General features: G+C 45.9%; 1 protein-coding gene across 1 annotated transcript in view; it reads left to right on the forward strand.

The window, feature by feature from the left end:
* The window catches only part of Sel1l3 (SEL1L family member 3), a 112,269-nt gene that overhangs the window by 80,752 nt on the left and 16,676 nt on the right, over positions 1-14,841 (forward strand). Inside the window, exons 16-19 of the mRNA XM_038323371.2 lie at positions 1,041-1,168; positions 5,722-5,805; positions 13,738-13,828; positions 13,963-14,047. Coding sequence (XP_038179299.1) covers positions 1,041-1,168; positions 5,722-5,805; positions 13,738-13,828; positions 13,963-14,047 — 388 coding nt within the window. The remainder of the gene's footprint in view (positions 1-1,040; positions 1,169-5,721; positions 5,806-13,737; positions 13,829-13,962; positions 14,048-14,841) is intronic.

The raw sequence follows: 14,841 nt of genomic DNA on the forward strand, positions 1-14,841 counted from the left end.
AGCCCCCTCTGCCAGGCACACAGCAGTGGACATACCGGTCCCTGTCCTAATGAGAGGGACAAAGAGGCTGGAACTAGAGGAGATTGGGGGATGCTGCTTTAGAAGGCGGGCCATGAACGTCTCCTCTGATGACATTGTAACTTATTAAGTAGCCAAGGCAAGCTTTGAATTTCTGATCCTCCTTCCTCCACCCCTCAAGGACTAGGATTACAAGTGTGTACAGCCATGTCTGGTTTCAGAAGCCACATGTACTGTGGAAAACAACAACAACAACAGCAAACCAAAACCAAACACAACAAAAGAGGTTTGGAAAGAATAAGGCCACACAGACGGCAAGCAGAGATTCAACCCCAAGTCCCTCTTGCTTATAAAGGCCGTGCTTTTTAAAATAACAGTAGTTCGCTACCTTCTGAGAAATATTGGTGACCAGTGGAAGTCAGTACACACACACACACACACACACACACACACACACGTGTGCACGCACGCACATGTGCACACACACACACCCTAAATGGTTGTTTTCTCTTTTCCCTCCACCTCTCCCCGGCTGCACTAAAGCTGATATCCCGGTGCACTGCAAATGTCTGGTAGCTCTCCCACACATCTGCGAGCGTAGATCCAATCCCTGTCACTTTCTAATTCTCACTTCCGCACTAGAAGTGCATGAGCGTAAAGGAAGGTATTAAGTGAGGTTATGAAAGCAAATGCTGGAGTTCTCACCCCGCGCGACTCCTGTCACACGCCGCCATCAAGCCTGCAGAGGTTTTGTGAGGACCCAGCGAGGTGGCAGCACGCTCCTGGATGCAAGGTGTCGTCTTTATTGGGTAAACTTAATCAACAGAATAGTTCTCAGCCAGGCTGTCTATCCCGGGCCTCTGGGGCGAGCTCCCTGTTTGGAGCTCTCTCTTGACCTGGTTTGCTCTGAAGTGTCAGAAGACATAAGCCTGTGATCGTGTGTGCAACCTCGGCTGTGCTGAAGACGCTGCGGCCAGGAGGGCTCTGCACTAATGAGGGGGCTCCTGTTCATCTCGTTACAGACGCTGGCTGGTGAATACTTCCACAAGGCCGCCCAAGGAGGGCACATCGAAGGGACGCTGTGGTGTTCTCTTTACTATATCACGGGCAACCTGGAGACCTTCCCTAGAGATCCCGAGAAAGCCGTTGTGTAAGAATCTGCCAAATGTCCCCTACCATTGAAAAGCCACATCCTCTACTCACCTTGCCTGACAAAAGGGATATCTCTCTTCCCTCCCTCCTCCCTCTCTCCTGCTCCTTTCTCATTCCCCTCCCCTTACTGATTATTTCTTTATCTCTCATTGAACTTTTTAAAATTCAGTTTTTACATTTATCATTTATACATGCCTGTAGATTTAAAAGGGGGGACCCAAATAATTGGGGCTGCAGAGAGGGCTCAGAGGTTAAGAGCACTTGTTGCCCCTGCAGAAGACTTAGGTTTGAGTCTAAATACCGCATAGCTACTCATAACCATTTATAGTCCCAGTTCCAGGGGATCCAATGCCCTCTTTGAACCTCCCCAAAATGCATTACACAGATATACATGTAAGTAAACATCCACAAAATTAAAACACATAAAATTAAAATTAAAAAGAAAACCAAATACTTGACAAGCAGAGTATTTTAATTTTTTTTAATTAAAAAAAATCAGCAAGACAAAACAAGCAATCCCAGTCCCCACCCTCCACTCCAGTTCCTGGCCCCTGGAGCGTGGCACAGTCTGGCTGTTATTTCTTCTTCCTCCATCTCTAAGCAGCACGCTCTCCCCGCCGGTCTCAGTGTTCTCACAACAGGCCTTGTGTGGTGGTGGTGCTCCCCGGGAGAATGAAGGCATTTCTCTGCTGCCTCCCAGGCCCCAGCACCCCAAGGCTTCCTGGCTGCTGCCATCTTCCCTGGGACTTTTTAGTCTTGGTGAGAATAGTATCAGGGTTGAGTTCATATGACTAAGCCCTGAATCATACTATCCTAGGTTTTTCTTTCTTACATAGGTTTCTATTGAGGAATTATTATTTTTTCTTCTCTCTCTATGTATCACTTCCATATTCTTTTGAAAAAATAAACCTTTATTTAGTTTTAATTTTTATTATTTCATATGGATGGGTGCTTTGCCTGCACATCTGTCTGCACACCTCATGTGTGCCTGGTGCCCAAGGAGACTGGTAGAGCTTGTCAGATACCCTGGAACTGGAGTTACAGGTGTTTGTAAGCAATAATGTGGGTGCTGGGAACCAAACCCGGATCCTCTGGAAGAGCAGTCAGTGCTCTTAATTGCTGAGCCATCTTTCCAGTCCCATCATATTACTGTATTCTTGATCCAGTTCTCCTGTCACTTAAACCCCCACTCAGTGTGCCCAGGCACATTGGGTCTGTTACATTGGGTCTATTCTATTAAGTTAATCTTCTCACGGTGTTTCTCCTGGAGCCTTTGTGGGGGCTCCGTTTTGGGTTGTGATCCTGAGATTGACTTTGCCCCCACATTGGGGCTTCTCCTTCCTTCTGTTTTTGCCAGTGTTCTGACACTCCAGGCTGGCCCTTGTCTTTCTCAGTCCTCCTCCCAGAGTTTTGTTGGAACATATCCTGCAATAACTTCCTGAAGATTGGCGAGGCAGCCTGTGTTAAAAAAAGATTCATTTATTTTTACTTCATGTGTTTTTTTGCCTGCATGTAAATCTGTACTCCATGTGACTGCACTGCCCACAGTGGTCGAGAGAGGGCATCAGATCCCCTGGACGAGAGTTGTAAACAGTGTCAAGCCTCACACGGGCACAGAACCCAGGTCCTCTGTAAGATCATCAAATGCTCTCACCCACTGAGCCACCCAGCAGGCACCTTTTTCAAGTCTTGCCTACCCAAAATGCTTTTCAGAGTCTGGCCTTTTGTGGCTCTCTGATGAGATGCCTCTTATGCCTGCCCTGCAGGGCTTTAGAAGCTTTCTGCATTTTTAACAGGTTACAAAGCAAACAAAGAAAAACCATTTATGACCTACGAAGTTTATCTCTCACCCTTTATAGAAGAGAGAAAACATGACTGGCCCTGCCTTTGGCTCCATCTCACCTGTAGCCTGACTCCCTTAAAGGATGTTTTCCTAAGATAGTTGGGATCAAATCCATCTGACCTCACCTTAAGTGATAAAACGCAGGCTAATTTGAAGCCCTTTCTCATTGTAATGTAGGGTATTTGGGGTGAACATTCACTCTGTCAAGATTTTCTCAGTACTCTTGTCCATGATGATCAGAGAATGTATTTGCAGTGACCTCATGTAAAGCCCTCCCGTGTCTGCTCTATGGTCTACGCGCTATGCGCGGTAGCCGGGAACCAGGCTGGAGATTTAAAAAACGCACGCACATAGGCACATAGACAGAGATGCGGGACACAGGTCATCCCTGAGACAAGAATGCCAAGAATACCAACTTTATTGTGCTCAGGGGCAGCTTATATAGGGCTCTGGCCACGCCCCAGCTCTCAGGGTATTTCCCTGCAGACCCATCAGAAATCACTCCCCTGCTATCAGGGTCTTGTACTCAGAGCAGCTGCAGGCTGCTCAGGGCAGAGGAAAACAAATTGTTTACAGAAAATTCAGGGTCTGGTGGTCTGCAGTACCCAACAACCTCAGTCCTTGGGAACTCGCTGGAGCATGCTCGGTGAGCAGCGTGTGGACAATTTGGTCGATGCTTTCTGCTCTCTTTAAAAACAGGCTCTTCTAAACTGGTTGGGTACGAGTATGTATGGGTACAAGCAATGTATGTCTGCATACATCGCTACACCAAGTTTGGTGATTGCATTGTTTAGACCTTCTGTATTTCTTCTGGCTTTCCTTGTTCTGCTTGTTAAGTCATTTACTGAAAGAAATGTGTTCGAATTCTCTGTGTATATAGACTTAACTTGTTTCCTTAGAGTTTTATCAGTTTTGTGCTGTGTAACGTGAGTTTATGTAATTGGATCACATAGATTTATTTTGCTTTTCTATGACTCATAATTTTACAGTGTTCTTGTTATCTCTGTTAATGGGCACTGTTAACTTAGTCTCATTTACTTTAATTGGTTCTCTGTCCTTTAATGTATCACTTTTTTCTTTATTGTATAGCTCTTATAGGCAGCATAGAGTTGAGTTGTATATACAAAGTATCCCATCTGACAGTTTTAGTTTTTAATTGGCATATTTAGTCCATTTACATTTAGTGCAATTGTAGATACACTTGGTTTTAAAATCTAATACTTAGGACTAGAGAGATGGCTTAGTGGTTAAGAGTACTTATTGCTCTTCCAGAGGACACCCCTGAGGACTCATAGACATCTACAACTCCAGTTCTAGGGAATCCAGTGCCTCTGACCACTAGAGAGCACCAGGCATGCATGTGGTATACATATAGATGTGTAAGCAAACACTTATACACACCAAATAAAATAAATAAACCTTTAAAATATATTATTTTATTATTTCCTATTTACCTTATCTGGTTCATTTCCCATCTTTGATTTTCTCTTTTCTTATTCCTCTTTTGTATTAATCAATTGTTTTATAAGTTATTCTATCCCCCCCCCATTAACTTGTAGCTATTCATTTTTATACCTTTTATTTCTTTGGTTTTGGTTTTTGACATAGGTTTCTCTATGTAGTTTTACCTGTCCTGGAGCTCACTATGTAGACTGAGCTGGTAGCAAACTTACAGAAATTCTCTTACTTCTACCTCCCAAATGCTGGGATTAAAGTTGTGTACCACACCACATCTGGCAAAATTTTATACTTTTTTTTTTTTTAGTGGTTTAAGTCTACAGATCTCAACACAGTAATCCATTGTTAATAAACCCCTCTTGGATACATTAGGGGGCAGACTTAAAACAAAGAAACCTTATCATCATATGTCTTAGTTGGTTTCTATTGTTGTGATATGACACCATGAACAAGGCACATTATAGAAGAAAGAGTTTTGGGGTGTCACAATTTCAGAGGTGTCTCATTACCACTATGGTGGGGAGCGTGGCAGGCAGGCAGGCATGGTGCTAGATCAGTAGCTGAGAGCTCACAGTTTGAGCCACAAGAACAATGGGGAGAGAGAGAGAGAGAGAGAGAGAGAGAGAGAGAGAGAGAGAGAGAGAGAGAGAGAGAGAGAGAGAAGTGAAGTGCTGGAGGCTTTTTGAAACCTCAAACCCAACCCATTAGGACACACCTTTTGCAACAAGGCCACACCTCCTAATGCTTCCCAAGCAGTTCCATCAATTGGGGACCAAGTAGTCAAACATCTGAGCTTATGAGTCAAACATTCTCATTAGTATAGCAGTAAATGTATTTATTTGTTTATTTTCCTAGTACCAGGGGTTGAGCCCAAAGCCCGGCATGTCCTAAGCCACTGTTGTACCTCTGAGCTGTCCAATAGCTCTAGTGAACCTGTTTTAATAAGAGCAGCTATGGCACCCTGGGTGGAGATGTCTTTCTATAGCAGTAGAATTTTACATTATGTGCATTATGGGTCTTTGTTTCCATAGCAGGCTGCTACTCAGCATTTGTAAACAAGGACATTGAACAAGAGCTCTCCAAATGCATTCTCTTTACCTTCTTAATATTCTGTTCTGCTTTGTTGCTTTATAAAAATTCAAACAGGAAAATATTCCCCAAGTGGGATTTACGGCGATCATATGAGGAAAGGTGATTATTTAATCTGCTGCAGCCCGCATGTTTTCCCTTCTCTTGCCTTTCTTTTTCAGATGGGCAAAGCACGTGGCTGAGAAAAATGGATACTTGGGTCATGTCATTCGCAGAGGCCTCAACGCCTACCTGGAGGGATTGTGGTAAGCCCAGGACCCACATCAGAGTGAACTTCCTCAGCCCTCCACATTCAACCTGTCAGTATAGTCTTAGCGGGGGGAACTTAAAATGTAACCCCCTAAAGGCAATTTGCAGGGAAATCACAGCCTCCCAGTAATGCTATTCAGAGCCACACAGGCTGATTGGCTGTTGATTGGAAAACATTGCATTTCCATGTTTAATTATACACAAAAATTAGTTCTCTGGGGGGGAGTGTCCACATTCATCAAGTTGAGAGACACACACGTACATTGATTTCTCTTTCCTTCAAACCTGTTCTGCTTGGCTGTAGAGTTAGGAACGACACAGGCAGTTCTGGGGAAGACCCACCTTCACCCCGCCAGGCCACTCAAAGCCTAGCATATCCACCTGGTTGGTGGGAAAAGAGGCCGGTGTAGAAGGTCAAGGCTCTGCCCTTTTCCTTCACAGATAGTTGCCTACACCTTGGTACCACAGGGTTGTTGGATGTCACTAACTGACTGATGCTCCCTTTCCTCACCTTGCCATGGGTAACCCACCCTGTCCTGAAGAGATGAGATACTCTCCATCTCTGTCACTGTTTGGTGATCATAAATCGCCGGGCAGCTTTCAAACGCCACCTGCCTTCTTTCCCCATTCTCTTTCCTTCTGTGGACTCTGGCTCTCCATCTTTGCTCCCTCAGGCCGCATTTTCTTGGCTGGTTTATTGCCTAAATGATCTGGGTATTTCCATAATAACAAAAATGGATATGCAAATCATCAGAAATCCCTTCGGTCCACTGCCTCAAAGACATTAGACCAGACCTAGAATAGATCACACTCTGATATGAACCTTAATTAAAAATAAAACCAAGGGCCCAAAAGGATGCCATTTTCCCCTTTCAATCCATAGCTGAACCAACACATCAGTGAGCAAGGATCTTAAATCAAAGCGTGCTGGAAAATGAGACTCTTGGAAAAGCACCAAATACAAATGTTTGTTTTGTCATCCTGGAACTGTTCATTATCTATAGCTTCCCCATGCACCATCGTGAAGAAATTTCTTTAAATGAAATAACTGTCCCCAGCTGTGAACACACCTCACCCTTTCTGCCCTGTGTTATCTTGATTCCCAAATGAACTTGAGTTCGTAAGAACCTCAAACCCAGAGCTGGGAGTGGCAGTGCATACTTTAGCGCTCTGGGAGACCAAGGCAGGAAGATAATAGTGAGTTCAAGTCCAGCTGGGTCTCCACAGTGAGTTCCAAGCTCATAGAAAAACCCTGTCTCAAAAACAAGCAAACAAAAAACACCTCTCTCAAATCCAACCTTAACCTCCCTTCTCTTCTCTCAAGCTTCTCAGGGTGAACTAAACACCCAATTATCAAAGCATTCCTTTGTGGCGGTTTCCTCAAAGAGGAACACGCCTGTAAACACACTCATGTCTGCGCCTGACTTTCCATACAGAGGGTTTGTTTTCTTGCCTGCTTTTGAATTAAACTTCACAAAGCACTTGAGCTCACACATTTTAGAACTTGCCACAAGGATTAGATGAATAGGTTGGGCCTAGTGTGTTTTCTTTCTTAAAATCCAGCCCTAGAAGGAGTTTCCCCCTACACTCTGTGGCTGGCAGGGGAAGAGACTGTGAGTGTGCGCTCCCCTACACCCCCCCCCCACCGCGGGTCAACCCTGATTCTGTTAAGATTCACTGTAGTAGCCTGGAGGGATGGCTAAGTGGTTAAAGAGCATGTCCTGCTCTTCCAGAGGACTTGAATGCACCTCCCAGCACCCACATCAGGCAACTCACCACCAACTCCAGGAATATCATTCCCCTGGCCTCTGTGGGCACCTGCAGTCATGTGCACATTTCCACATAGATATAATTAAAAATAATAAAAATTAAAAATAATTTTTTATTTAAAAACCGAACAGTATGGAACTTTCAAAAATACAAAGTATTATTTTTTAAAAAAAGATTTAGTGTAATGCCTAAATGCAGGACACCTTGCATTTAGGCCACGAGGATGGCTGAGGTCACACTTCAGACTGCTGGCTGCCTCTCCTCTTCCACGTGTCTTTTCTCCCAAGGCCAAAGTTCAGTCTGACTCCAAGCCTCTGCGCTTACGGTTGCTTCTACCCAGGAATCCTGCCCGGTCCTTCCCTGTTTTGTCCATCATGGGGTATGCCTGTTCCTAGCATGCCAGCTGAACAGTCGGCATCACAGTGCCCTGCACAGGGGAGCCCCTGAGAAGCACCCAGAAACTCCTGAATGAGTTAACTGAGGTGACTGGATGAAGAGCCATGGCATGGGCTTTGGAAAATTGGATGATGAGGGAAAGATGCTACCTGGCTTGGGAGGCTTGGGACAGCCTTGTCCAGAGAATTAGGGAGACCGCAGCCTTGAAGGATGGGCAGTGTCCGCTTAGCCTGCAGGGGGCAGAGTTTCTAGCAGAGAATATTGCAGTAGCAGAAGTAAAGAAACAAGCAGACAAAAAAAAAAAAAAAAAAAAAAAAAACAACAAGCAAACAAAAACAGAACCAATCTTGTGCAATTGGAAATTTTTAAGCCATTCCGTTTGCAACGAGAGCAACTTTTGAATCAAATCTAGTCAAGCCAGAGAAACATGGCTTGATGGGATTATGAGTGACAAGATAGCCCCTTCTTACTAACTGGTAACATAGATGGGAATGGGGGCTAGTTCAGAATCCAAGCCAAGGGAGCCACGCGTTTGAATCCACGGACTGATTCCCCTTTGTTTGTATAATAGAGACCCACGTGAAATAGCGTGTGCCGTGGGCGTGAGAGCAGACACTAACAGTCAAGTGCAGCAGGGTCTCCCTTATCTAAGGAGGTGAACGTGAACCAAAGACAATGGTACGGGCCTAGATCTGTCTCGGAGCGGGGAGGCCGAGGCAAAGGGCCCTGAAGTTCAAGGCCAGCCAGGCTGTGTGGGCACTTTAAGGCCAGCCTGGGCAACTTAGTGAGCTCTTTCATCAAGGAGGGAAAGGAAGGAGGGAGGGAGACACGGCTGAATGTGGTAGTAATGGCAGCGCTCCAGGCAGAGGCAGGCGGATCTTGGGGAATGCTAGGCCAGCCAGGGTCACACAGGGAAGGAGGCTGACGGGAGAGGAGAGAGGGAAGGAAGAAAGGACTGGGGGGAGGGGGCAGGGGAGGAAGCATTGCTCTGGTCCTCTGTTGACGAAACCTGCCTGTCCCTCCCGAACTGAATTCCACCACCACCCCAGTACGTCTTGTTTGCTTTTAGATTCTTCTATGGATATGGATATATGGATATGTTTACATGCAGGACGTTTAGTTTGGCCTGCTTCTGACCTTTATATTATTAAAATCAGTATATATGTAATCACTCAACTGCTTTTCAAGTTAGCCTGTTTCTACAGTTCGATTCCCGCCTCTGGGTAGCATGGCGGCGCATCCTCGGTGGTCACATGCCAAGGTTCTCACATTAATGCATGTCTGTGTTTTTTCTTTGTCGTCTTGAAGCTCCGTGTGGCTTGAAGTTTGGGCTGGAGGACCTGCTGACAATTAAGCTTGCCAGTGGGGTTCCTGGGTCTCTGCTAGGCACCTGTTGCCGGCGCAGCCTTACACAGCGTTGCTAGTTGTTCCCTGAAATGTCTTCCCGTTGCTGTCCTGCCCGTCATCCACGCATCTCTGCCCCTTGTTGTCCTTGCCAGTCTTAATCCTGATGCTAAGTACAGCTGACGCAATCAGTTTGGATTTGAAGCTTTAGTCTGACAGGAAAAAAAAATCGTCTATATCCATCACAGTGGGAAGATTTTGTCAAAATATATTTGCAGCAAAGTGCTTCTAAGTTATCCTGTCCTCCCAGCCCTCCCCAGGGGCAAACAGGGAAGAGACATGCGCTTCTCCCAGCCTCCAACTCTGAGGTATCTTCTATTTTGCTGTAATAGAACTAAGGCATCCATCAATGTCCCCAGCCTCTGGACGTTATTTCCAAATTACATGTGTCAGTTTGCTGTGCTTGTGGCTTTTTTCTGTTGTTCCAAGATTTATGTGGAATTGTTTAAGAGAAGACCGTGATGGGGAAGGGGGCTTCGGCTGCACTGACATATCTTGGGAGATTATGTCGTCATGCCCGAGGCGGTCCTCGGACCCTAGAAGGGCCAGCTGTCCTGTTTCATTTCAGGCTGCCTTATTCGTGGGTATTTTGTCTTCGAGCTGTGAGTTTGACTGCCCTTTGTCTTCAGCACACCCCAAGTACTTACCCTTCCGTGTCGGCCGGCGTATAGTTGGCTTGCTGCAAGACAAGGAGGCACATGGACCTGGGGATGAAAGAGAGTCACCGTTTTGTAATGCAGCAATGAGTTCCAAGGAGAGACCCTAAAATGTTAGTTGTTTTGATTGTTTTGTTTTGTTTTTGTTTTTCCCTCATCTTTCTGGTTTGCGCTGCTTTAGGCACTAGCACCCAAAGCCACAGAAGCAATAGTTTAATTGTCTGAGAACCCATTCAGACATGCCCAAGTGCTCAAACTCACGCTTCACAGTAGGTGGCCACACAAGCTCTTCCGAAGATGTATCACCAGGAGAAAGTGCCTGGAACATTTAATGCCAGGCCTGAGACGAGAAGGGAGAAAAGGTTTCTCAGTCCATTCTCCACGAGTTCCTTCTTGTGTGTGCCCTTTCGACCTTTCTGTCATAGCGACTGTCACGGAAGAGTTGTGTCTGTGCTTGGGAATACTGCTGGCCCTTCTCCGCCTTGACGATATTTGTGGAAAAACAAGAAAGCTTTGAACTCTGTCTTTGGACTTCTGGGGACGAGCCGATGTTTGTTCCAGAATGCAAGAGTAGAAATATATGTAATGAACGCTTTCACATGATTTCCGTGGAGATAGTCAAGTGAATGCTGGGAGGTTACATGGAGGAAGGTCTGTGTCTCCGAGGAGTGTGTGTGTGTGTGTGTGTGTGTGTGTGTGTGTGTGTGTGTGTGTGTGTTCGTGTGTGTGTGTGATGTATGGGCATGCACACACTTGGAAGTGAGAGGCGTAAGTGGGTTTTTTTCCTCTATTGTTGACAGGGTGCTGTTGAACCCAGAGCTCACCTTTTCAGCTCTCCTGGCTGTCCAGCAAGTCCCTGAGATCTGCCTGTATCCAGTCCCTCCCAGTCCCCACCAGATTCTCACGCACGCAGGCACAGCAAGCCCTTTATCCTCAGCCCCGCAACGGTTTTAATAAGCGGGGAAGGTTGGTCTGTAGTGTCGCATCCCTAGAGACGACCACTGTAGGAAATGTGATGACATCAGGCGCATGGGCGTTGAGTGATTGGTTCTGCCAGATGGAAGATGAGGCGGGTTTCTGTTGAGACTGATATTGACAAAGATATGTTTAGACATCTCATTTTGATGGATCTCAGTTCTTCCTTGATGGCAGTGCTCCAGAATGCTGCTGACTTTCCTCTGGGTTTATGTAATATTTGGGCATCAGAAGTCTCTCTTCCCCCCATCACCAAGGTCACTTGGAAGAGGAGGTACTGTCCTTACCAGCTCTGTCCTAGTAAGTGTTCTTAAGGAGGAAGATCAATCTCACACTCACCTCTCAGTCCTCAGTCCTCGCAGCCGGCTGGTGTTTCTCTTGCTCAAGAGAAGCTCCTCGCATTATGTTTTAATAATGTGAGCCCATTCTGTCTCTTCACGGCCCAGATCTTGACCTTGGGTTGTTAAGCAATATCATGTCCTTCCCTTGTGCTTTTCCTGATTCTGAGACGGGGTCGCTCTATGTCATCCTGGCTATCCTGGAGCACCCCATGTAGACTAGGCTGGCCTCAAACTCACAGAGATCCTTTTGAGTGCTGGGACTATAGGCATGTGCCACCTCACCTGACCCTTGTCCCTTTTGGGTGGAAACCAAGGCATGAATATATCCCAGCTATCTCTGAAACAACTTGAGCTTTTGAGACCTTTAGGTCTAAGGATGTAACTCAGTTAGTAGAGTACTTGCCTAGCATACATAAAACCCAGGGTTCGATCCCTGGCAGCAGTCATGGTGGTATGCTCCTGCAATGTCATTACTCAGGAAGTGAAAATAATCAGAGTCATCCTCAGTTACATAGCAAGTTCAGAGCAGCCTGGAGCACAGATACATGAAACCCTATATCAAAAGGACGTGGAGGGAGGGAGAAGGAAAATATGTAAGAGCAGAACCTTGTTGCAGAAAGATGTAGCTTTTTGCTTGGTCCCACTGACAGGCTTTCTGGGGTCTGCTCTGCTCTGAAGAGTCTGGTACCCAAACATGGTTGTTTCAGGCTGTGTGACATTTACTGTACGCTTTTGGGTTCTGGACTTGTCTTTGCAGGGAACACTGCTCAGCTGGTTGACTCTCCTTAGCAGGCATCAGCTAACGGGTCCTCTTCTTGGGGGTCTCTCGTAGGCTGGGAATTGGCTTCCTTTTCAGCCCGGTGGCCCATGGCCTACGTTTCTGCTGAAGGTCTGACTGCCCCAGTTCTCTCTCCAGCCACCTCTCTGTTTCATGGTCTGCCCAGAGATGCTAGCTCACAGCTGTTTAGAAGCAATGACTTCAGACTGTTTACCTGGTTTAGTCTCACCCATGCCCTCCCCACCCTTCCCCCGGTCCATTTTCTAAGCAAAAATGAAGAAAGCATCACCAATATCATCTGCTCCAAGTGAAAAAAATAAACCTTGGAAACAACTACTTATGATTCATTTTTAATCATAAACTGGGCCATATACATAATTAAGGAAGCAGGTAATTAAAAGGAAGGAAGTAAATATTACATGCACTCTGACCAAATGAGTTAAGGCCGAAGAGCCTCAGAGGCTCGTCATCTGTGTGTGCCTTTGTGTGCTCGGTTTTACTTTTCTTTTGCAACCCAGAGCTCTGTGTACGGTAGGCAAGCACTCTAGCAATTGATTTCAACCAAGACCTCGATTTCGTTTGCTTTTGAGACAAGGTCTCATACAACCCAGACTCGCCTCCAATGTACCAGTTAGCTAAGAATGCCCTTGAGCTCTGAACCCCCCTGCTCCTGCCTGGAAGGTGCTGGGTTTACGGGCATACACCACGACACCATCTTGTGACATTGTTCTAAACGACCACCTCTGAAAGGAGCTACACACCACGGAGTCCCTGCACCAGTCAGTAGTTGTCAGACATATGTTTGCTGTTTTCTTTCTTATTGTTCTGCGAGCAGCCCTCCCATGAACTCCTTGACAATGGAGTCTCTGTACATAGCTCTGATTTTTCCCTTTTGAATAGACCCCGCAGGTGAGATGTGTGGGACCATGTCGTACACATATTATTGATGCTTCTTGCGTTGGCATGACTACCTCATCCTCCAGAGCCATTGTGCTCATGGCCCTTCCTCTATTAATGGATGCAGGGCCATATCCACAGCCCCAGGCCCTTGTCACAGATCCATGCAGAAATCCTAGGCAATTACTCGCTGCATTCAATGGTTATTTTCTTGTCTATTTTAACCTCTGCTATCAAGCCCTTCTAAACCACGTTGCTTTTGCCCTGCTTCTAATGCACAACAAAAGCCCCACTTAATTAAGCTTCTTCAGAACCCTAAGACCTTAGAAAGCCTTTCATGAAACAGAGAGCTTTAAGCTCGGGGATTTTTCTTAATACCGCTCATCATAAACGATGAAGGTAAGGAAGGCTTCAAGAACCTAGGACCTGCAGACAGTTCCCAGGCAGCATGGCCACATGCCGTTCAACCAGTAGAGGTAGCTGTTGCATCGAGGAGCTCCAGGCCTTATCTGTCCTTTCCGCTTTTAAGAGAAAATAAATCAGTGCCGGCAGTATTTTTAACAACAGTATTTATTTAAAGGGGGGGAAAACTCATGATTTTGTGGTTTTAAAAAACTGCTTATTTTGTGCCCTCTTCTGTTTGAATATAAGGTTCTCTGCGTATTAGTAAGAGCCACTATATGAAATTCATTATTAATCATCTATTTTTAGGCATGAAGCTTTGCTGTATTATGTTTTAGCAGCAGAAACTGGAATTGAAGTGTCACAGACAAATTTAGCACACATCTGTGAGGAGCGGCCAGTAAGTAATGTATTCCATTCTTCTCTCAGTAGAGGCTCAGAGGTTAAAGATAATGAATTGAGTTTTACAGGGGCAAAATTAGTCACTGGGCCAAAATATTAGTGAATTAACTTCCTCTCCCCTTTTCCTTCTAGGACCTGGCTGGGAGATTCTTGGGCATTAATTGTGTTTGGCGATACTATAATTTCTCTGTTTTTCAAATCGATGCCCCTTCATTTGGTATGTATAGAAAAACAGGTGCTAAACTGGAGTGTTGGGGAGGTTTTAATCCATAGTATCAGGGACCATCTAACAGTTTGGTATGGAGTGTGGTGTTTCTAAACAATTAGGGAAGAAAGTGAAAACGTCTGCCATTAAGGTCAGGGCTAAACTGCTGTCAGCCTCCTGCTGTCTACTTCCTGCAAACCAACAGCTCCTTTCAAACCAAGACATCTCTAAAGAGAGCGCTGTTGTGATGTGGTTCCCTGGGCAGGTCCTCTGTCTTTGTGCCCATGGGTGGGCTCCTGGACCCTCCAGTCTGGTCTCTGGGTAGAGGTTCAGCCTCCAGGAAACAGTCCCCAGACTCCTGTGCCCAGGGCATTCAGATGAACTTCTGCCCCCTGGATACTGTTGGAAGATTGCATCTCAGGAGGGGAGGGGAGAAGCCCAGAAGTACCTTCGTCTTTCTCTTTGCACCCAGCTCCTGGCAGAGGCCCTTGAGTGTTCTAGCTCCCATCAGCCAACTCTGTTCTCTTTGGTCTCAGCTCTCATGGGACCAGGAAGTCCTGGAAGTGTCACGTCTATCCCCTGATACCACTCTCTTGCACACTAAGGATGGCATTTGCTTCCTAAATCCTGATTACTAAATCACCTCCGATTTCCCATTTACCCTTTATGCCCTTCCGACACCAGCACCCACTTCCACATGGTGGATGTCCTCTGTGCAGCTACCGGAGACAGTCTGCTTTCCTCTGTTGGCACTGAGTTCTAGTCCTAAGAAGATGACATACATGGCTGAAACAAAGTCAAAACGA

The sequence above is a fragment of the Arvicola amphibius genome, chromosome 1 (assembly GCF_903992535.2).
Source record: "Arvicola amphibius chromosome 1, mArvAmp1.2, whole genome shotgun sequence".
NCBI lineage: Eukaryota > Metazoa > Chordata > Mammalia > Rodentia > Cricetidae > Arvicola > Arvicola amphibius.